Source organism: Camelina sativa, chromosome 1 (genome assembly GCF_030686135.1).
Source record: "Camelina sativa cultivar CO46 ecotype springtype chromosome 1, ASM3068613v1".
Taxonomy (NCBI): domain Eukaryota; kingdom Viridiplantae; phylum Streptophyta; class Magnoliopsida; order Brassicales; family Brassicaceae; genus Camelina; species Camelina sativa.
Genome location: NC_141880.1, coordinates 22,815,654 through 22,838,238, shown reverse-complemented (window position 1 = coordinate 22,838,238; position 22,585 = coordinate 22,815,654). Strand labels below are relative to the sequence as shown.

The window sequence follows — 22,585 nt, the reverse complement described above, 5'->3', positions numbered from 1 at the left end:
AGAATGAAATTATATGTTAGTTTGGGTTTACAAATGAGATGGTTAGGGTTTAGATTTTACAATTATAATGAAATTATATACCAGTTTGAGTTTATAGATAAGCGATTTAAGTTTTTAATTTTATAATAATATATACAGATTTTGTTTCCTTATTTTATAAGGAGATAAATGAATAAGTTCTTAAATGTATTATGACATGTCAGATTCTCATTGACTAAAATAAGTAGAAGTGAAAAAAAGGGTTCACCTTAGGAGTGAACTCAAGAATTTTTCATCTTTGAATAATATCTTAATAATCTCCTAAATATATAGAAACTCGATTACATCTTTGGTAATTGGTAAGATCTCATTATCGTTAAATATGCAGTATAAATCCAATATACCAACTTTCTATAAATTATAAGCCTAACTTATCGGACCTATAATGGTGTAGTCGCAATGATCTATAACTGATCATATTGAAAGATAATTCCATACCAATCTTCCCTAAATCAGATCAAATCAGATCGCAAAAAAAAAATCTTCTAACCTTGCGAATCAAGGCTTCGTGCGACTAACAGTGATGAAACCCTACCTACCACCTTAAACACTACATAAGTGTGCCATTCACCATTCACACATCCACCGCCACACACACAACCATATTTCATTGCAAAAACCCACTCCTACGAAAATCTGAAATGGATGCTTCATTTGCCTACTTAATAGACGTTTTTGTATAGATATAGATTATTATTTTTGTTATATTATAACTAAATAATTTTCTTTCTTTTTTCTAGATGTGCTTGGCCAAATTGTTACTATTAGGAGATGCAAATGCTAGAGTTGAACAACAAGCCAACAAGCTTCATTTCGAAATAAGAAATTGAAAGTGAGTTTAATAGACTTTGATATATATAATTTAGAGCTCTTTTCATTGTATGATATAAAAATAATTTATACTACTTTTTGTATAGTGATGAGAGACAAATATTGTCGTGTACTTAATTTAATTTATATATTAATTTAATTTTGAATAAAATCAGTTTATCATTTCTATTTGTTTCTTCGATTTATTTTAACTTTTACTGAGTATTGTTTTTTTTAAAGTCAGTTTCCTTAGTCACAAAATCAAATATATATGTCATATACATATTAAAAAATCAAACTATTATAAAACGGGGTTATATGGTGAGATAGGTTATTACAATAAAATAAAATAAAAGAATCATCGAGCATTGGTTAAATCGTCATTATTTATTTGGTTAACACCTCAATATTAATAATAATAATAATAATAATAATAATAATAATAATAATAATAATAATAATAATAATAATAATAATAATAATAATAATAATAATAATAATAATAATAATAATAATAATAATAAAAGAATTATTATTTTCAACTAACTTTATTTCTCAGACATTTAAAATTGAAAACTTGAATATAACATAACAACCCAATCTTTTGAATTTATGTATAAGTTGTGATTCATTCAGATTACTTTTATAAAGTTCTGAAGTTAGTCATACTTCATATTTGAAAATATATTAAAATTTGATACATTATGATAACTTTTTTTTGTAAATAAATCTATCTTATTCATTATAAATTTTAATATAGACTCTTATAGTTTAAAATTACTATTTAATTTAAAAAGTACAAATACTTATGTTTATTTCAAATTTAACTCAAAGAAACTGATTAATGGGCTGTATTAAGTCTTACAAATATAAATATATTGACAAATAGAAATGTGTTTTACTCATACATTATTTTAGCAAATATGAGTTGTATTATATTAACAATACACATATAGTACTTATAATTCTTTCAGATCCAACACATAAATTCAATAACAATTAACACTGCAACATCTATACTTAAAATCAAACAAATTTAATAATTCTGTAACACAAAATCATAAAGTTATATCAAAATAAAAAATTGTCTCGTGGTATACCACAGAGTAAATCCTAGTTGTTATCATTTATTTAAAGTTTTTTTTTCTGTCTTCCAGGGTGGGCGTTCCGGTTTGAAGCTGAGTATTTTGAGTTTTCGAGTTTAGAAATATAGGATCCATTCCACAATTTCTATATTCTGGTTTGGATCGGTTATTTTGGATTTAGATTACGATTAACCAAAATTTGAAAACTTAAATTTTAGTATCCAAATATGTCCAAATAGAAAATATATAAACTATTTCAAAAAGTTAGTATTTTTATCCAAATTTATTAAAAATAGTTTAATACCTAAAAAAAATATCCACTAATATACAAAATCTGAATATTTTGGACATTTAGATGATTATAAATAAATATAAAAATATTACTAATATATTACTATTATATATTTATATTATCAGTGTATTTGAGTATTCATCCAGATTCAGGTTTTCGATTCTTGAAATTTAGAGCCCACTATGATATTTTGTAATTTCAGGGTTAGATTTGCATCGAGTTCAAATCGATTCATCTGGTTCGATTATTTTTGTCATGTTTCTTCCATATAATAGTTGTAGTTATGAAAATTCCAACAATAAAACTAACATTTTACAAAAAAAAATTCAATGGTGTTAATAAGATTAATATTCTATACAAAGAAAAGTTATGAATTTTAAAATAATTAAATATTTTTTTAAAGAAATGATAATTATACAACATTAAATAATCAAGTATGAACTTGAGATTGTTTTTTTTTTTTTTGAAAATTATTTTCATTATAATTGGTTTGAATTTAATGTGTACACTTTTACAGTAACCAAAATTTGTGAATAAAAGTTACATGAAATATTATATAGATAACTAAATTATTCAATTTTTCCTAGATTAAAATTTAATCCCTCACGAAAAAAATCTATTTTTTTTAAATAGCTAATCCCTTAAATAATGAATAATCAGGATAAAAATCTAGATTACACCAATCAAAAATCATCTTAATTCTTATCATGTGTCGACATAGCAATTAATCTGTCTATAAATCAGATCTTACCTCAAAGACCAAAAAACCCTAGTCGTACCAAAATCTAGGGTTTACCTTGACCGGATCTAGACACATAAGCTGTTGAGGTTCTCTCCTCTTATTCTCTCTCTCTTTCTCTCCCTGTCTCTTGGTCTCCTGTAGATTTTTTTTTGTTAAAAGTTGAACACTTTCTGTCTTCTCATCTCTTACAGGAGTGTTTTTTTTGTGTGTGTTCAATTTTGAGTAGCTATGGAAGTGGTTGCTGCTGCTGGGTCAATGGTGACGCAGAGTCAACAGACATGGGCTTGCTCTGTCACTGAGTCGCTTCTCATCCTTGTCGGAAAGAATCTGGCTTGTCTGCTCCTTGTGGTAAAGAACAGTTTTTTTTTCTTTCTTTATCAGTCTCCTTGTAGTGTAGATTTGCTTCTTGTTTCTCTGTTAGGATTGTAGTTGTGGTTGTTTGTATTGTATTTGATTTGCAAAGAACATTAGGGATTTTTCTTCTCTTTTGTCTTAATCCAAGGTTTATAGATTGAGAAATTGCTTCATATTTGCATATTCAGATTTCTGTTCTAAGGTCTAGATTTTGTGTTGATATTGTTGTGGTTTGAATTTAGCAATGTGCAGGTTTTTGATGGGTCTATAGTCTTCTGTGTAAATGGTTCTGGACTATGAAGTTGAATGTAGCTTAGAAAACAAAGTCCAGTGTCACTCTTTTTGTTAATTGGTCACTTTTATTTTGTGGGTTTTGCCAATTGTTGTTAACTCATTGTTTTGCCCACCGCTTGTGTGTTTCTTTGTGTTGAGGATGTGTTCTTGGAGTTGGTTAAGTAATAGAGCAAAACACAAATGAAGTCCCTCTTTGCAAGTTCGGATCTCTATACACAAGGACTGCAACAATGCAAATTTAGTTTTTTTTTTGTTTGTTGGTGGTTGTTATTTGCTTTCCTTTTTCGAGTATGATCCTTTTTAAACTTGTTTTCTCGCTTTTGAATTCCCTTTTCGACCAGTCTTGCATTAATGCATCATATCTTTATCACACATTCTGCTGTTTATTTCTGGCTTCCTATTTTAATAAGCATTCTTGTGTGATTGTCGCAGGCAGAATCATTGCTAATGGGGTTGATTGCTGTTGACCAGAGGTGAGTATGACGGGGTTCCTTTCCTTGTCTTATTGTCGAGGTGCAAGAGTTTTATCTAAATGAACCAATCTGGATTCATGTTTCTCTAGGTTGTCTCTGAAGGAAGGTTACAAAACAGGAAGCCGTGTTGAGGAAAACAAAGATGCCAGTGACAGTGACGATGACGACGATGATGATGAAGACGCTGATGAGGATGACGACGATGAGGATGATGCTAATGATGAAGATTTCTCAGGGGAAGAAGGGGAAGAAGCTGATCCAGAGGATGATCCAGTGGCCAATGGTGGAGGAGACAGTGATGATGATGATGATGACGACGATGATGAGGAGGGTGATAATGATGATGATGGAGATGAGGACAATGAGGATGAGGAAGATGATGACGATGTTCGCCAGCCACCCTCTAAGAAGAGAAAATGAATCATGTGTTAACAAGTGTTTGTGCTTTGGATGGTTAAGACTTGAAGAGGATGATCTTCTGTGTTGGTTTACGTAGTGTAGGGATACTTCTTGTCCTCTTATTGAGATTTCATCTTGTGTTGGTTACCATTTGTTGTCATGTGTGATTTTTTTTCGATGTGGATTTTAGTTATCTTCTGTGTTTAGAATGCTTGGTCTCTTCTTCTTTTCTTTGTTTCCACATCTGCCTACGGTGGTTAGCGGCATGAATGCCAACCGTGGTTGGCAGTTTCTTGGTTGCTGTTGATGTTTCTCTTGCCATTGTTGCAGCAGCTGTTTAGTCGTTAACACTTACTTAGTGTATTAATATGGTAGGCACAATTCATGTGGTCGAACAACGTACACCTTCGCAATAAGAGAAACGAATCTAAGAAGAAACCTAGGAGCTTTTATAGTAAGAGCTTTCTCCATATGTCCTTTTTAGGAATATTTTACGTTGTTGTTCTTTTGAGTTTCAACTAACAGACTTTTGGCGTACTTCTCCAATGCCACGATACAAAGGTGAAGGTTCTAAGACTACCACCCTCTACACAATTTGTAAGGTACGGAACATAGAAATTATGTAAGCTTTTATGGTAAGAGCTTACATAGAAGTCTCACAACCCATCATATCTCAGCTGACTTGTCAACTTGAAGTAGTTCAGACTATCAGTAACCAACTCTTCTTCTTTTAAACGAAGGGCCCTTTTCGAAGTTTATTTCAGATGTTTAACAAATCCTATATAAACCCTTCATTTTTTTGTCTTCATCATTAGGTTCTCTCTTTCCCTCTCTCACTTAACTGTTAAAATTTGTAGTCTGATTATCTTATAGGTGTAAAGGTTTTGGTTGAAATCAAATTTACAGAAAAACCAATTCCAAAATAATATTAAGGCTCGTGAACCAATCCTTAGAACTTAGAAAGATTGACAAGACACTGAGAAAATAGTACAAACTGTGATCATCTAGTTCAATAGTAAAAATTCTTGCAAATGGCAATCACTATAGTTAAGTTGATCATGCTGATGCCCGAAATCCGTGAACCAAGACACCACTCTTCCTCCCACCTACTGAATACACGAACAAAGTAAATTAGATCATATGGAACCACAAACATAAGAAACCAAAATTGTATGAGTCTCTTCAAAGCATAAGATTCCAAAAAGCAATCCACAAAAATGGATATGAAGATGTTTAGCAACACATATTGATAGAAGAGTTAAACCAGTTTAGGCGTCTCTGACATATACATGAATCAGAATAGTATCAACACATCAAAATGAAAACTTTGGTCCTCTCAGACCAGCAAACAAACTAACAAGACATCATACTGAAATGATTGAGATCCATCTATACAAAGAAGAACATTCTATACTATAATCAAATGGAACTCATTTCTTCAAAAACCCCAACTTGACTTCAAAAGAGAGCACTCTAACGTTGACCTACAAATTCAGTCGAAACATCGAGCTAACCATTCTATATTAGAGAATCTGACAGAAACCATTTCTTCAATTACTAATTTTGATCTCATTAAATCGAATACTTATAAGTTTACTGGTGAAATTCAATCAAAACAAGCTAACCACAGAGATTAAGAAAGACTAACCATGTCAAGGAAGCTTTCCTGACCGGAAAACAGCAAACTTTGTCATGTCCGAATTTGAGAACTCAATCTTGTTCTCTGTAAGAAACTCCTCAATCATGGTCTTAACACGCTCTGGTTCTTCTGTCTCACATTCAATCTCAAAACATTTCCCAAAAGCATACTTGGTCTCATCAACCTCAAGTTTGACACCTCTCCACTCATACACATTCCTAACATTCTCAAACCCACCTAAACAAACAAACCCTAGAAAGTCTTTAAACCCATACTCCTCTTGAACCCTTTTCAAAACCCTAGATCCAACGGCTGAGAGCTTATCCGGTGAATCAACACATTCTTTACCAACACCATAGTCAATCTCCTCTTCATCTTCCTCCACACGGCTAATCCCATTAGCCAGAGTCGGTTTCGCCTTGAGGGAGACGATACAACGAGGAGGCGGAGCAGAAACGGCGGCAGCGTTTTGGAGGAAGCGGAGGCGGAGGACGGCGCGGCGGAGGGAGAGATCGTTTTTGGGTGTGTCGAAGAAGATATTGCGTTGGTGAAGGGTTTTGAGGTGGAAAGGAGTGAGGAGAGTGGTGAGACGGAGATGAGCAGCGGCGGTTAGGAGACGGAGCTTGACTTCGACTTCCATGGAAGTTTTCAGGAGAGGCCGATTCTGTCGGATTTGGAAGAAGGGTTTTTGTGTTTTGGGTCTATAAGGTGGAGGAGAGAGGAGGACGAAGCTGTTGTAGCGGTGGTGGTGGTGGTGGTGGGAGGTTGAGATTTGCGTGATTGTTCAAGCTCCTCGCGGTCTTCGATTTTGAGTTGGATTTTTGTGGGTTTTCTTCTCAACATTTCGGAATCAAGCGACCGACCGACCACTCTGCATCGGCAATCTCAATTTCTTTATAGGGTTGCTGTGACGGATTTGTCTCGGCCTCGGCCCGTTTTAAAACCGGCCCGTTTTAATAAATGAAACTAAGAATGTAATAAACTAATATATTTTCAGACTCAAATATATATTTATAAATATATTCTCAAACTAATAATTCCGATCATGAGAAGTTTTTAAAGAGTTAGATGTTAGCAGTTTTCGTTACATCTATTTGTTATTTAATAATGTAGTATAGGATTTTTCTATAAAATAAATTTAGGGTTCTTAAAACATGTTATTAGATTGTTTTTTTTGGTAAATTTTAAAAGTGTTTTTCGTATTCTATGAAAATTTGTTTATATTTATCATAACAGTTTAAATATAAACCAAACAAAATATTATAGAAGAACTATATTAACTGAAAATAGGGTAGCAAACCTACATGGAAGTACCTTTTTTGCAGTCAATTGAATCTATTTTCGTAGATTTGGTTCACGCCTTAGCACATCCTGCATTATGACAAAAATTGTATAAAATTAGTATATAATGATAGATGAAATTAACTTAAATCTATATATATCTATGTATATCAAATAGTTGCAAAATAAAATAAAAGAGAGAAGTATATAAGTTTTAAATAGAATTGCAGAAACTGAACTTATGCATACCATTTTCGATACCTTTTTCTAATGGTTTTGTCCTTCTTTATTATAAGGTTTACTGAATCTGTCAACTTTAATGTTTAAAGTGATATGCATTGACTAAACTTATGCATGCCATTTTTAAAACAGTAAAAGATGGTTTTGTCATTTTATATTTTAATGTTTTCTCGCTTATGTATTTTTCCTATAAGTTATTGCTATCATATATGTAAAATAATATTGATCTAAGATATAAGCGAATCAAAACGGTTATAAAAGATTTTGCAATATTATTATCTTATTTATTAACAAAATGTCGTAACGCTTAGGTACATTTTTTTTTTTTGAATCTAATGTTAAATTATATTCAAAAGAAAAATAAACTTGTTTACATTGTTAAATGCAAAGACTGTTTTGAAACTGAGAAATAAATCATCTTGAAATTAATCTAGCTGCAAACCAAACTTGAATTCGACAGCCACCCCCCTCCCCAATGGTGCTCATGCGATTTCGGACATTCTTGTTAATGAGCTTAGGTACGTATTTTGCATATAAAAGAAAGCAATATATGTCATTTGAGAAGATATCTTCTTCCGATTATTTTCCCCAAAATATTAAAAACATCTTTCACAAAAAATGAATGAATATGATAGAGTCAAATATCTACATTCATGGAGATCTGGCTGGAAGATTCAAGTGAAGGTGTTGAGGAAGTGGAGGAAAGTGTCTCAGGGCGATGCCACAATTCAACTAATTATGTGTGATGCATTTGTAAGTATATAGAGATTAAAATGGTTGAAAGGGTTGAAATGCATCATATATAGTTCGTTGAATTGTAGCATCGCCCTGAGACACTTTCCTCCACTTCCTCAACACCTTCACTTGAATCTTCCAGCCAGATCTCCATGAATTGATGTTTTTAATATTATGGGAAAAATAATCGGAAGAAGATATCTTCTCAAATGACATGTATTGCTTTCTTTTATAGGCAAAATACATACCTAAACGTTACAACATTTTGTTAATAAATAAGATAATAATTTTGTAAAATCTTTTATAACTGTTTTGATTCCCTCATATCTTGGCTCAATATTCTTTTACATATATGATAGCAATAACTTATAGGAAAAAGACATAAGCGAGAAAACGTTAAAATATAAAACGACAAAACCATTTTTTACTGTTTAAAAATGGCATGCATAAGTTTAGTCAATGCAGTTCACTTTAAACATTAAAGTTGGCAGATCCAATAAATGTTATAATAAAAAGGACAAAACCATTTTGAAAAAGTTCTTAAAAATGGCATGCATAAGTTCAGTTTCTGCAATTCTATTTAAAGTTATATATTTCTCTCTTTTATTTTATTTTGAAACTATTTGATATACATAGATATATGTATATAGATTTAACTTAATTTCATCTATCATTATATACTAATTTTATACAATTTTTGTCATAATGCAGGATTTGCTAAGGGATGAACCAAATCTAAGAAAATGGATTCAATTGACTGCAAAAGGTACTTCCATGTAGGTGAAACGACCTGACCCGTTTTTTTTTAAAATAATAAATAATAATAATAGTAACTACAACTAGTGGTCCCATACCCACCTAACCAAAATCATAACCAACAGTGGAAAACCAATACCAATAAAAATCCAATAAATAATAACCAATAATCAAATATGAAACCAGCAACCTAGCAATAATCGAATAACCAATCATCAGAAAACATGAAACCAGCAACCTAGCAATTTTTCTAATGACCCAACTCTAGCAACCTAGAAATGCCAAACAACATCCAATCGAGTCCCTAGAACATCCTCCTCTTCATTGCCTTGATTCCACAATCACACTTTGCCTTTACCTTTGCCACAGAAGAAATCTAACCCAAACACACGAAGAAAACGCTCCTAGGAAGCTCCTACAACGATCCCAGCTACAGATCTCTACAGAAACAGTTTCCAACCCCAAGAAATCACCAAGAACACTCAAGAACACCAAGAATTCTTCTCTCTCTCTTTCGTTTCTCTCAAAAGCGGCCAAAATCGACTAATGAGACAAAAGAAACGATTTAACGGTTTTTCTTTTCCCTTTGCCCAAAACGCAACGTTTCACTTAAGTCAAAACGCAGAAGCTGAACCTGCATCGACTGATGCTCCTCCAGCATCGACCGATGCACATCCCCAAACCGGGATTTTGGTTCGCGGATGTTACAATTCTCCCCCACCAATTTAGATTCGTCCTCGAATCTCGAACAACCATCAGTCAAGGACTCCCGTGCAACCGTCTCCAAGGTCTGCACTCCTCCAACCGGTCTACGAAAGGTCACCTCTAGGCGATAGACTCACGCTCTAGGTATTATTTGCTCTCGACTTTTGGACTTTCCTTTACTCACAGACCTAAACCTTGAGTTTTTATTGGCTCCTCATCAGACCAAAGCCTGCATGCCATAATATTGGCTCCTCGTCGGGTCTAAGCCTGCATGCCATAATATATAAGGAAGTCCAATACTCGTCCCTCGGATCGCCACCCTACAGCGCGCCCCCGAATCGTCATCCGAAGTCGATATACCAATCATACTCTCAAGACACAAAGTCTTAGAATATGACGGTACTAGGAGAACCAAAGTTCCCCAAGAGTCGCGAGCAAACAATTCTGAACACGTCTGAGTCATATCCCTATCCAGGTTTCCTTTCCATGGCTCGCGTAAGACAACACGATGTCCTACCAACCACATATCCCCTCACTGGAATACCTCATGACCACACAAGGATCATCTCACTGCCCCACTAGCCGCCACAAAGGCCAAACAAATGTCCTAAACAGGACCGTCACAAAGGCCAAACAAATGTCCTAAACAGGATCGCCACAAAGGCCATCTATCCCGAAGGACCATCACAAAGACCATCTGTCCCGAAGGACCGTCACAAAGACCATCTGTCCCGAAGGACCGTCACAAAGACCATCTGTCCCGAAGGACCGTCACAAAGACTATCTGTCCCGAAGGACCGCCAAAACAGGCACTCTGGCTAAACAGCCCGCCACAAAGGCCACACAATTGGCTAAACAGCTCGCCACAAAGGCCACACACGGCTAAACAGCCCGCCACAAAGGCCACAAAAGACCGCCACACACGAGCAAAATGACTTAAAAGTCCATCACAAAGGCCTCACAAGCCCCTCCAAGGCTCACAATCACTAAAAATGGACAAATTCTAACTCACATAAAACTTTCCATTTTTAGACTTTCCACTTCTGGAAACTTTCCACTTATAGAAACTTCTATTTCAGGAAACTTTCCCTCAAACCACTGCCTCACGGGAATTCCGTACCGCGAGCACCACCTCATCTTGTTACTTAGTCGCACAACCAACCACCTCAAGCGACCATGTAAACAAGAGAGATGGGCTGGAATACTCCATTCCCGCTCCAGTCACTGATTACAGATGGGACCAGCCTAGGCAAGCTCAAGTCGCGGCTTGCTTCTCATACCACTTCTTAAACCTTGCCTTCATCCTCGCCTCAGCCTCCCAAGTCTGCTCCTCAACACCATCACAATCCCAAAGGACTCTCATCAAAGGAATCTTCTTCTACCGAAGTTCCTTGATCCTCCTCTCGAGAACCCTTACTGGTCTCGCTTCCAAAGTCATGTTAGGCTGAAGATCCTCAGGAATCTTAGCCAACAACTGATCGTCCTCACGGAGACACTTCCACAACATAGACACATGGAAAACCTTATGGAATGCTCACATAACCTCAGGTAACTCAATTCTATATGCCACTGGTCCAACTCGCTCAATCACTTTGAACGGACCCATATACCTCTGACTCAACTTAGTCTCAGTTAATGACCTGTTCGGACCCCGCAACATGGCCATCTTGAGGTACACTCTATCTCCAACATGAAACTCAAGATCTCTCCTCCTCCTATCGGCATAACTCTTCTGCCGATCCTGAGCTTCCTTCATGTTCAGCTTGAGAATCCAAATCTTCTCCGAGGTCTCTTGAAAAAAATCTGCCCCATACATGCTCCTCTCCCCCACCTGAGTCCATCATAACGGTGTACGACACGATCTTCCATACAAAGCCTCATAAGGAGCCATGCCAATACTGGCCTGGTAACTATTGTTATAAGCAAACTCTACCAAGCTTAAATGATCTGCCCAATGGCCACCCCAATCCAACACACATATCCTCAACAAATCCTCCAACGTTTGGATCGTCCTCTCTGACTGTCCATCTGTCTGGGGATGAGAAGCTGTACTCATATGCACCTTAGGGCCCATCTCTGCCTGAAATGCCCTCCAGAACACCGAAGTGAACTTGGAATCCCTGTCAGACACAATGCTCACGGGCACCCCATGCAACCTGACTATCTCCTTCACATACTTCTTAGCCAAGACCGCTGCTCCATCAGTCTTCTTAATGGCCAGAAAATGTGCCGACTTAGTCAACTAGTCCACAATGACCCAAAAAGCATCAAACGTCCTGGACACTGGCAAACCAACCACGAAGTCCATAGTAATCATATCCCACTTCCACTCTGGAATGGGAAGTCTCTTCAACAATCCACTTGGTACCTGATGCTCAACCTTTACTAGCTGACACACATCGCACCTCGCAACCCAACTAGCCACATCCCTCTTCATCCCGACCCAGTGATAGTAGCTCCTGAGATTACGGTACATCTTAGTCGCTCCTGGATGAATAGAGAACATGCTCGCATGAGCCTCTCTCAGGATCTCCTGCCTCAACTCCTCATCCTTAGGCACACAAATCCGCCGATGCACCAGAATAGTACGATTAGCCGAAACATGATACTCTGAATCAACATCCTTTGAGGCATTCACCAGCCTCAAATCCTTCTCCTGAGCCAACCACACTCTGCTCAACAAATATGCTCTATCAGCTGCAACCAAACCCAACGGCTCCTGAGAAACCGCACACAAGCTCAATGCACTGATCTCCCCTACCAGAGACTCCATATCCTGCTCCTGAGCCGAAGCCACCCGCTTCCGACTCAATGCATCTGCAACCAAGTTAGGCTTACATGGATGATAGGCTATCTCCAGATCATATTCCGCCACCAGCTCCATCCATCGCCTCTGCCTCAAGTTCAGCTCGGGCTGAGTGAATATATAGTTCAGGCTCTTATGATCTATAAGCACCTGTATCGTTGCACCATAAAGATAAGATCTCCAAATCTTCAGGGCAAAAACTACACCACCCATCTCCAGGTCATGAGTAGGATAATTTTCCTCATGCTTCCGCAACTGCCGCGAAGCATAGGCAATCACCTTCCCATGCTGCATCAACACACACCCCAAACCAACTCTGGATGCATCTGTATAAACCACATAGGGTTCTCCCTGCTCAGGCAAAGCCAACACTGGAGTAGTAGTCAACATCTTCTTGAGGCTTTCAAAGCCTTCCTCACACTCTTGTGACCAAACAAAAGGAACATTCTTCCCTGTCAACTTAGTCAATGGTCGTGCTCTGCTCGGAAACCCCTGCACAAACCTCCTGTAGTAACCTGCCAGACCAAGGAAACTCCTGATCTCTATGACACTCTGCGGTCTAGGCCAATCTCTGATAGCCTGAATCTTTTCCGGATCTACAAAAACCCCATCTGCAGACACAATGTGACCCAGAAAACTCATCTCACGCTGCCAGAAACTGCACTTGCTCAACTTAGCAAACAACTTCTACTCTTGCAGCTTCTCCAGAACTGCCCTCAAATGCACTGCATGCTCTTCAGGACTCTTAGAATAAACCAGGATGTCGTCGATGAAAATGATGACAGACACGTCCATAAACTCCTGAAACACGCTGTTCATCAACAACATAAACGCTGCTGGCGCATTTGTCAACCCAAACGGCATCGCCACGAACTCTTAAACCCATACCTCATCCTTTCTACTTGACGCACCACACCGACGCTCCCCACGGTGAAATGATAAGACGTAAGAATCCCCTTTTTCCTTCCTCAACTCTACTAGACTAATAATCAAGTACGCTGACATCAATTCATCACCACCCGGATATCAACACCTCTTGTCCATCCAAGAAGCTCTAGTAACTTGTCTCTTAAAGAAACTTCCACAAGATAGGTTATTACAAAATTAGCTTCCCGCTTAGGAATTCTCCACAGCAAATCATCAATACGAGCGTAATAAAACAAACAAGTACCATACGTTCGCATATTCTGATTCACCGCATCGAATGCTTTGCAAGCCGCCAACTCAAACCACTTGCCTTGTTTTCCTCAACAAGCTTACCAAAACCTTGAATCTAGCAACCCTGTCCATCTCTAATGAACGTAAACCAAAATCGTCGCAACGATTAGATTATCCTGCCATAAAGGCTTCTCATGAACTTATGTATCTGGCAAACATGCCTTTCCCGGCTTAAACCTGCTGCAACTCCCTTCGTGGGACTCCAGAACCACCAGCCTCACAATCCTGGCGCAACAACTACACATTCATAATTGCCCTGGTCTTAAATCCCTGAGCCATTGGTCAACACATCCAAAACCCGAGATTAAACCAACCTCAATCTCTCAAGGTCTACATTCAATCGGTTTGTTTATACTCACGTCCTAGGCATTGCTTGCTCCCAACTCCTCCACCCTTAGGTCGCAACCTTCGAGCCATACCGATCTCACTCTCAAACCAGCGTCTTCAAGTTATACCGTCTCACTCTTGGACCACAATCCTCAAGATCTCAGTATCAGGGGAACTACTCATCCCCTCAGGGGAACATAATCCCCTCTGCCACTCTCGGAGCCCCCGTCCCCTCGAGCTATCGGTATTCAGGAGAATCACCATCCCCTCAGGAGCAACAATCCTTAACGACTATAAACATCTCCTGATCAAAAGTACCTCATGTGGTCCGAGTATAATATTGCAATGTTACACCTTCCCACTCAAATTCTCATATCAACCTGCATATGAACACCTATCTGCCCCTCTAGGCTTGATACCTCTCGAGAAGAATCTCGTATCGGTCATCTACAACTGCTCCTTCCTCCTAACAAAAGATGGATAGTCCTCAACATCCGCTGCCCTCGGCTGCACCCCACCACATGCGGTACAACTGGAGCCTGCACTGGTACCCCTCTCGGTAACCGCTCCCACAACACGCCAACAGATCCACCAGCTGCAACCCCACACTTGGGTTCCCAGCACCCCCGACACGCTCACCGGCTAATCCCCTCTGGTAACTCCTGATACGCTTGCGCTCCTACGACGTACCTCCTCGTGGAACTCTGGACCACACACTCGCGGGCCTCGGAAACCTGTCCGACCATGACCACAACAATGCCCACGTCCATGACCAACAACTCAAACCCGTTTAACCACTGCAGTCCCAAGAACAAAGGCTAACAAGCAATCTTAACATAACACAAAACCACAAAAACATAAACTCACCATGGAATCACACTATAGGCTCGAAAAGGATGTTCTAGGACTCCAAACCACACATAATTGACTAACTCACATACTTAATCAAAGCATGCAATCCCAACATCAACAACAGAAAACTAGTGAACCCAAACCTAGAACTGTAAGGGCTCTGATACCAAACTGAAACGACCTGACCCATTTTTTTTTTAAATAATAAATAATCATAATAATAACTACAACAAGTGGACCCATAACCGACTAGCAACCTAACCACAATCATAACCAACATCGGAATAACCAATACCAATAAAAATCCAATAAATAATAACCAATAATCAAATATAACAATAATCCAATAACCAATCATCAGAAAACATGAAACCATTAACCTAGCAATGCCAGACAACATCCAATCGAGTTCCTAGAACATCCTCCTCTTCATTTCCTTGATTCCACGATCACACTTTGCCTTTACCTTTGCCACAGAAGAAATCTTACCCAAACACAGGAAGAAAACGCTCCTAGGAAGCTCCTACAACGATCCCAACTACAGATCTCTACAGAAACAACTTCCAACTCCAAGAAATCACCAAGAACACTCAAGAACACGAAGAACTCTTCTCTCTCTCTTTCGTTTCTCTCAAAAGCGGCCAAAATCGACTAATGAGACAAAAGAAACGATTTTAGGGTTTTCCTTTTCCCTTTGCCCAAAACGCAGCGTTTCACTTAAGTCAAAACGCAGAAGCTGAACCTGCATCGATCGATGCTCCTCCAGCATCGACCGATGCACATCCCCAAACCGGGATTTCGATTCGCGGATGTTACAGTAGGTTTGCTATCCTGTTTTCAGTTAATACTAGGTTTTACTCCGTGGTACACCACATGTCTATTATTTTGTTGATATGATACTGTAATAGTTTTGTGGTGTTTGTAATCGATGGTGAATTGCATCTATATATATATATTGTTAACGGTTGTAGATAGGTTTTGTATAAACTCTTGATTCGAAAGTTGGGAATATACATTTGATGATTTAGTTAGTTATGATTTAGGAATGAAAGATATGACATATTCTTATTTTGATTCTCAATTGATATTATTGGATTAATAGTGTACATTTAAAGCTAATAAGAACTTAGCAAATATGCAATCGCTTATTAAACGCAAATTAGATATTTTCTAAGATGTGTTCATCTTGAATTATTTGCTATATTATAGGGATGTGATTACAGAATTTGTGTTATCAATTCTTTTTGTCAAACTCAGCCCAAAAAATTTGGCATGTAAATTAGATCTTTCCTAAGATACAATGGGCATTAATTGGCATTAATTGGATGTAAATAAGTACGCTATGGATTAAAAACCGGCCCAAAATATTTGGTAATCTTAAGGAGGATCCGGATAATTGAATCGGTTATAATTTTAGTTAAAAATCTGACCCGAAGTTGGCAAAAAGCCAAAAAGTGATGGCACCCTATTGTACTTTAAAAATGTATTTCGAGCTCTATATGTGGATATACTTGTTTGATTATAAATATCCTAAGAAATTTTTTAAAATATATATCCGTTTATAAAAATTCAAATCACATCATATGCTGAAAAAAATCTAAAATTTTATCAACTTTATGTATTAAATAGTAATTAAAATAATTAAATATAAGATTAAATAAAAGTGCAAGGAGAATTATATTTTAGTCTAACATATTGATTTAAATTAGGTAGATAGTTTTAAGGAAATTAATATTATCAAATAAAGAAATAATTGTGTTTGGTTGTAAGGATTGTAGAGAATTTTGTTGAGACTTGTTTGGATACAAAGATAAGAGAGGATGACACAAAAATGTACTTCAAAAATGTTAAGATAGATAGTTCTTCTATAATAATTTGTTTGGTTTATATTTTAACTGTTATGATAAATATAAACAAATTTTCATCGAATACAAAAAAAACTTTTTAAATTTGCCAAAAAGACCAATCTAATAAGATGTTTTAAGAACCCCAAATTTATTGTATAGAAAAATCCTATACTATTATTAAATAACAAATAGATGTATCGAAAACTGCTAACATCTAACTCTTTAAAAACTTCTCATAAACTTGAGGAAGATCCGAATTATTACGGTTATCCAGTAACGAATCCTGTTTCAAAGGTGAAAATGAATTATTAAAGTCTGAAAATTCAAAGAATAAAAATATGAGTTAAACAGTTTATAAATCAAGCATGAGTACCTTATCTTATACGTCGAAAATGACAGAAGCTGATTTCGGTGTCATTAACAAATATTCTGGAAAACTTCTTTGAACACTACATTCATCGTTTTACTCTCTAACTTTCCATCTTTATCGAGTATCAGAACTTTCAATCTTTTTCTTGATGTAACCCTAGATATAGCAACATAGAGCTGGCCATGTGAAAATACTGGTCTAGGTAAAAACAATCCTACATTTTCCAAAGACTGCCCCTGACTTTTGTTTATTGTCATCGCAAATGCAACTGAAATTGGCAACTGTCTTCTCCTCATCTTGAAAGGCAATCTTGTTTCCGATGGTGTTATCAACAACCTAGGAATGACTACTTTATCCCCTACGATCACCAGTAATAACTCTAGCCTCAATCACAAATTCAACCATTTGAGTGATTTGTAATCTTGTTCAATTCATTAGACCACCGGTAGGATATATGTTCCTTAACAACATTACTGGACAACCAATCTTCAATCGTAAACGGTAGTGGGGCAAACATGAAAGTTTGATACTGTTGAGGAAATCTGGAGTGAAAACAGCGTTATTCTTGGACTTTTTGTCAGACAGATCCAAACTATCAGCACTAAGATATACTCTCTCATCACCTGCAAATTAAATTTACAATATCTTTATCACATATTCTGATAAACAGTGTATTATTGAGAATTAATCATAATACTGTACCTTCCATTTGATCTAGGATATAATCATTTATTTGATAGATATCGTCATTAGTTGGAGCGAGTATAGCTCTGGCTTAAAAAATTTTATGATCATTATTTTTTTCAAAAACCGTGGATCACCATAGACCTCTTTGCTTATAGCTTCTATAGGATTAGTGTCTTCTGTTATAAGCAAATCTTCTGGAATATCTATAACAGCCTCCTCATCATTGGGCTCTGCAATTTTACCATCTTCGACATCCAGTATCCATTCTGAAAATTCTTTAATTGCCTTCGCCTTATTAGCACTGATGTCCTTTGCTAGCAGACGCATATTCTTTGTAATAGTACTTTGCAATGATCCCAAATATATGATGAATTCAATGTAGCCATCACTATTTCTGTCTGAGAACCACCATTAATGACTAGAAGAACTTGTCTGAAATCTCCTCCAAATACTACAACTTTACCACCGAAAGGTTTGCTATGATTGTTTACAACAACATCCTACAAACTTCTATCCAATGATTCAAAACAGTACTTACTCATCATAGGTGCTTCATCCCAAATTATTAGAGAAACTTCTTTGACTAATTTCCCTAAGTCTGAACTTGGTTGCATTCTACATGTTGAAAGCTCATCCTAAATTAATGGAATCCCAAATCTAGAATGAGCAGTCCTCCCTCCTGCTAATAAAAGCGATGCTATACCACTGGATGCAACATTTAGGACAATCTCATCGTCTTTTCTTAATGCAGCAGATAGTGCTTTCCATAAAAACGTTTTCCCAGTACCACCAAATCCGTATACATAGAAGACTCCTCCCCTCTTAGTTAATACAACATCCATTAGCTCTGAGTATACTTTTCTCTGTTATGGAGTCATTATCTCTATCCAGCCCGCATGTTTCTTTGCCTGATCATCATGGTCATAGTTTTTTTCGTCAACTATCAACACATTAGAGTCACTAATACTCCGTCTAGGTGGCTGTGGCATTGACTTAAATTTATCAAGAGAACTGTCGTCTCTTTTAGGTCTGATGTCTATATCTTGTAGCGCAAATTTCTTTTTCTCTTCATCAGATAAAACTAACTCTGCAAAAAATATGTTTACACTACAAGAAAACATCTGTTTTGCGACTACATTATTCGTCGCTATGTAGTCGTTAAAACTGTGGTTATGTCTAAATAGCGACTAACGCAAGCACTCAGCGATCGAGAGTCGCTAATTAATGTATTCGTACATATAGTCATCTTTTTGCGACTACTCTACGACCAAAACTTGTAGTCATAATATTGTCATAAGGTCGTCGTCCCGTAGTCGTTAAATTAGTGATGGTTTTACTACTATATTGTGATTAAGTGTCACAGACAAGTGGTCTTCTTACTGTTGTTGGTTTTTAGTCGTATAATTGTGGTGACTTGTTGGCGACTAAGTACTAGACTATGGGTTTCGTAGTCGCTATATAGTCACTTATCGTTGTGACTTTGAGGAGACTATTTAGAAACTACATTATGACTATTTGGCCACTGATGCTGATTTCAGAATCTGAATGTTGCATATACTAATTTTCCCTTTATCCTCTTCCTTTCATTCTTTTATACCAATTTAAATAGAATGATTCAAATTTGGAAAGACATAATATTGAAATATAGAATTACACCGTACATGTTCAAGTTACAGAAATAAAAAAAGTCATAAACACAATCTAAAAGCGGCAATAAGTTCATCCTAAAGAGTGAGATAGAGTTCATCCGAAAAGAGTTAGAATGAGTTAATCCAAAAAGAGTTAAGACAGAGAAACCTATTCAGCAGATGTTGATGGAGTTGGAGTTGAATCATTTTGGGGAAGAGGTTCTATGGTTGTCTCTTTAGTTGAATGGCTTGCAACGAAATTCTATAACCGCGGATCACATTCCCTCAGAAACTGCTCCACCAAGGAGAAGTGGTCAATCTTGTCCTTCTGGTCAGCAATAACTTTGGATTGCTCAGCTTCACGCGCAGCAATTTCTGCATCACGCCTCAACGATTGAGTAGCCTGTTCTTCTATCATGCGTTGAGCTTCGTTCAACTGTTCTTGGAGAATGGAGAGACACTATGGGCAATTTTTCTCTTTTTTCCTTGATTTGGCATCGTGTGACTGATGAGCAAAGATTTGATTCGAATAGAAAGAAGAATGGAGAGAGTTTGGGTTTTGAGTTTGGATTGATAGAGAGATCAATGAGAGATTCGATTAGAAAAACTGAGAGGAAGAATTGAGAGAGGGTTTCGAGATTGAATGACTTAAGGGTTCTGATTGTGAGAGAGGGTAGCTAGGGTTTCATATAAAGTAGAGGTTAGTGGTTAGTGGGCTTAATTTAGGAATATTTAGGCCTTAATCATTTAATTAGCCCAATTTGTAAACTGTAAAAATCAGTAATCAATTTTAATGTTGTTAGCCCATAAAATGTTGTTGTTAATTCAAAAAAAATATGTTATTACATAAAAATATATAGCCATCCATATAAAAATAAACACATATAAACTTAAAAACATAATTCATTCTTGACATTTTATTTAAACATAAAACAACAAATTTTAAAAATAATAATAGTACATAATATATCAAACATAATTAAATAGTTTTACACATTGCTTTTATACATATATAATGGTTTATGCTTTAATTTTTATATAAATATTATAAAATTTTAAATTTTGAAAGTTTAATGTTTAAATTATAGGATTTGGGGTACATGTTTAAGATTTAGGGTTAAGTTTTGATAATAATATAAGATTTAGAAAACTATTATCTTTTTTCAGCCTTAGATCTCAGTTTTTGGATATATTATATTAATTAGACTTTCTTATGTAAGTATTAAACCTTGGTTTTTTGTATATATATATAATAATGGTTAAGTTTTGGTTTTATGGTTTATGAATTAATTTCTAAGATTAATAATTGAAAGTTCAAGATTTAGAGTTTATAATATAAGTTTTAGAGTTTACTAAAGGGTTTGAAGTTTGGTTAATGGTTTGGGGTATAGGTGTTTAGGGTTAAGATTTAAGATTTGGGATAGATTTTCTTATAAGTTCTAAAGTTTGGTTTATGTATATAAATAATGTTTATGTTTTGGTTGTATGGTTTATGAATTAATTTCTAAGATTAAAAATTGAAAGTTTAAAATTTAGAGATTATGATTTAAGTTTTGGAGTTTGGTTAAGGGTTTGAGGCTAAATTTTAAATTTTTTAAAATTTCCTAAACTGCGACTGATATGCGACTTTTTAGCGATCTTTAACTTGAGTCTCACATTAGTCGCTAAATTAACGACTATTTAGTGACTACTTGTTCCGGTATGCGACATAGTCATAAAACAATCGCTAATTTACGACTAATATACCGACTACTATATGTAGTCATAAAAAGGCGACAAATGTACGACTAAATATTTATATCTATATGTAGTCACTATATAGATATAACACCCAAACAGGTTAGTATTCATATGATTCTAGTACTATTATTTGATATGGTTGAATATGACTCACCTCTGAAAGTATGGATCTTTGTAAATCTGATCAAACAAACAACCCTGGTACCCTCAACGTCTTCACATGCTTGGTAAACCTGATCAGCAAATTTGCCCCATATTGTGCACGGTAGACTGTCATTGTTATAGGAATCCCACACAAACCAACAAAACTAGAGATTGTTATATTGATATTGAAATCGATGGAATGGTCATAATGTTTACCTTATGTTTCTGATTTCAAACTCAAGCTTTTTTGTTGGTTTGTTGTTTACCTCAATGGTATCCATTGGACCAACATTCACGTTTTGACCAAGTACATCTACAACAAAAATGTCAAATAACAAATATTTTAGTTCCTATATTTGTAAGAAACAGTGCAACTTAAATCTGAATTTTTTTAAAAAAAATAGAAACTTACCAATCAAGTAGAAGGGATTAAGATCCCCAACAATGATGTTTTGAAAGTCGGGCAATGTGAGGTACACATCATCAGAGATGGCAACATACGGGGTTACATGAGTGTTGTTCACGAATCCCATCTTAAACAGATGGTTAGTAACCCTGAACTGGACTCTGACCTGGGTTAGCCCGAAATTTTCAATGACCCTCCACTCACCTTTTGTAACCTGCCTCTCGAACTTACTCACAAGTTCTTTTTTGATGGAAGCATTAATCTTAGCACTCTGGTTATAATAATTATTTAAAAAATTATCAACATTATAAACATTGATTATAAGATGTTTACTTTTTTTTTTTAATATAGTAGCCTAAAAATACACAAAAATAACAACTAACCTTCTGGTCAGCTAACACCATCTCCAATGTTTCTCCAGATTGGGAAGTGTACTGCTTCCACGCATGAAGTACCTTAACCTGAACCCTCCAACTGGTTTTGTATGACTTGACATCAGTGAGGTAAGTCATTGCCATAAGACCATTTATCTTTGGTATGTCAATTGCTTCTAATAAGAGGATAGCTGTTTACGTATTTGTGTGGATGGTTTGTAGAAAGTTGCTAATGGGCTGTTTATATAGATAATGAAGTAGCAAATATGTTAGGTTTAAATTGCAGAGATAAAAGTTTGATATTATCATCAAAAAGGGATCATTCGACTAAGAAGATCTTTT

At 36.1% G+C, this 22,585-nt stretch overlaps 2 protein-coding genes and 1 pseudogene across 4 annotated transcripts; 1 reads left to right on the top strand and 2 right to left on the bottom strand.

Annotated features, from left to right (window-relative positions):
- Positions 1 to 2,898: 2,898 nt before the first annotated feature.
- LOC104700038 (uncharacterized) lies at positions 2,899 to 4,697 on the top strand. Of its 2 annotated transcripts, XM_010415484.3 has the most exons (4): positions 2,899 to 3,054; positions 3,195 to 3,316; positions 4,049 to 4,089; positions 4,179 to 4,697. In XM_010415484.3, exons 2-4 carry the CDS (start codon positions 3,197 to 3,199, stop codon positions 4,507 to 4,509), a joined length of 492 nt encoding a protein of 163 aa, XP_010413786.1. In that variant the 5' UTR covers positions 2,899 to 3,054; positions 3,195 to 3,196; the 3' UTR covers positions 4,510 to 4,697. The 2 variants fall into 2 exon arrangements, with proteins under 2 accessions (XP_010413786.1, XP_010413789.1); XM_010415487.3 differs by lacking the exon at positions 2,899 to 3,054 and having other exon boundaries at positions 3,062 to 3,316.
- A 690-nt stretch (positions 4,698 to 5,387) lies between these two features.
- Positions 5,388 to 7,082, bottom strand: LOC104700048 (triphosphate tunnel metalloenzyme 3). Of its 2 annotated transcripts, none has more exons than XM_010415496.3 (2): positions 6,137 to 7,082; positions 5,388 to 5,597 (listed from the first exon to the last, which is right to left on the bottom strand). In XM_010415496.3, exon 1 carries the CDS (start codon positions 6,765 to 6,767, stop codon positions 6,141 to 6,143), a length of 627 nt encoding a protein of 208 aa, XP_010413798.1. In that variant the 5' UTR covers positions 6,768 to 7,082; the 3' UTR covers positions 5,388 to 5,597; positions 6,137 to 6,140. The 2 variants fall into 2 exon arrangements, with proteins under 2 accessions (XP_010413798.1, XP_010413805.1); XM_010415503.3 differs by having other exon boundaries at positions 5,388 to 5,594; positions 6,137 to 7,050.
- Positions 7,083 to 17,311: 10,229 nt separating this feature from the next.
- Positions 17,312 to 22,381, bottom strand: LOC104710252 (uncharacterized; annotated as a pseudogene).
- Positions 22,382 to 22,585: the final 204 nt, after the last annotated feature.

What these genes read in the sequence shown, in the direction of transcription:
- LOC104700038 (XM_010415484.3), top strand. Translation starts at nt 3,197, where the DNA reads ATGGAAGTGGTTGCTGCTGCTGGGTCAATGGTGACGCAGAGTCAACAG. An exon ending in TGGCTTGTCTGCTCCTTGTG is followed by an intron (nt 3,317 to 4,048) that starts GTAAAGAACAGT and finishes TGATTGTCGCAG; the next exon opens with GCAGAATCATTGCTAATGGG. An exon ending in TTGATTGCTGTTGACCAGAG is followed by an intron (nt 4,090 to 4,178) that starts GTGAGTATGACG and finishes ATGTTTCTCTAG; the next exon opens with GTTGTCTCTGAAGGAAGGTT.
- LOC104700048 (XM_010415496.3), bottom strand. Translation starts at nt 6,767, where the DNA reads ATGGAAGTCGAAGTCAAGCTCCGTCTCCTAACCGCCGCTGCTCATCTC.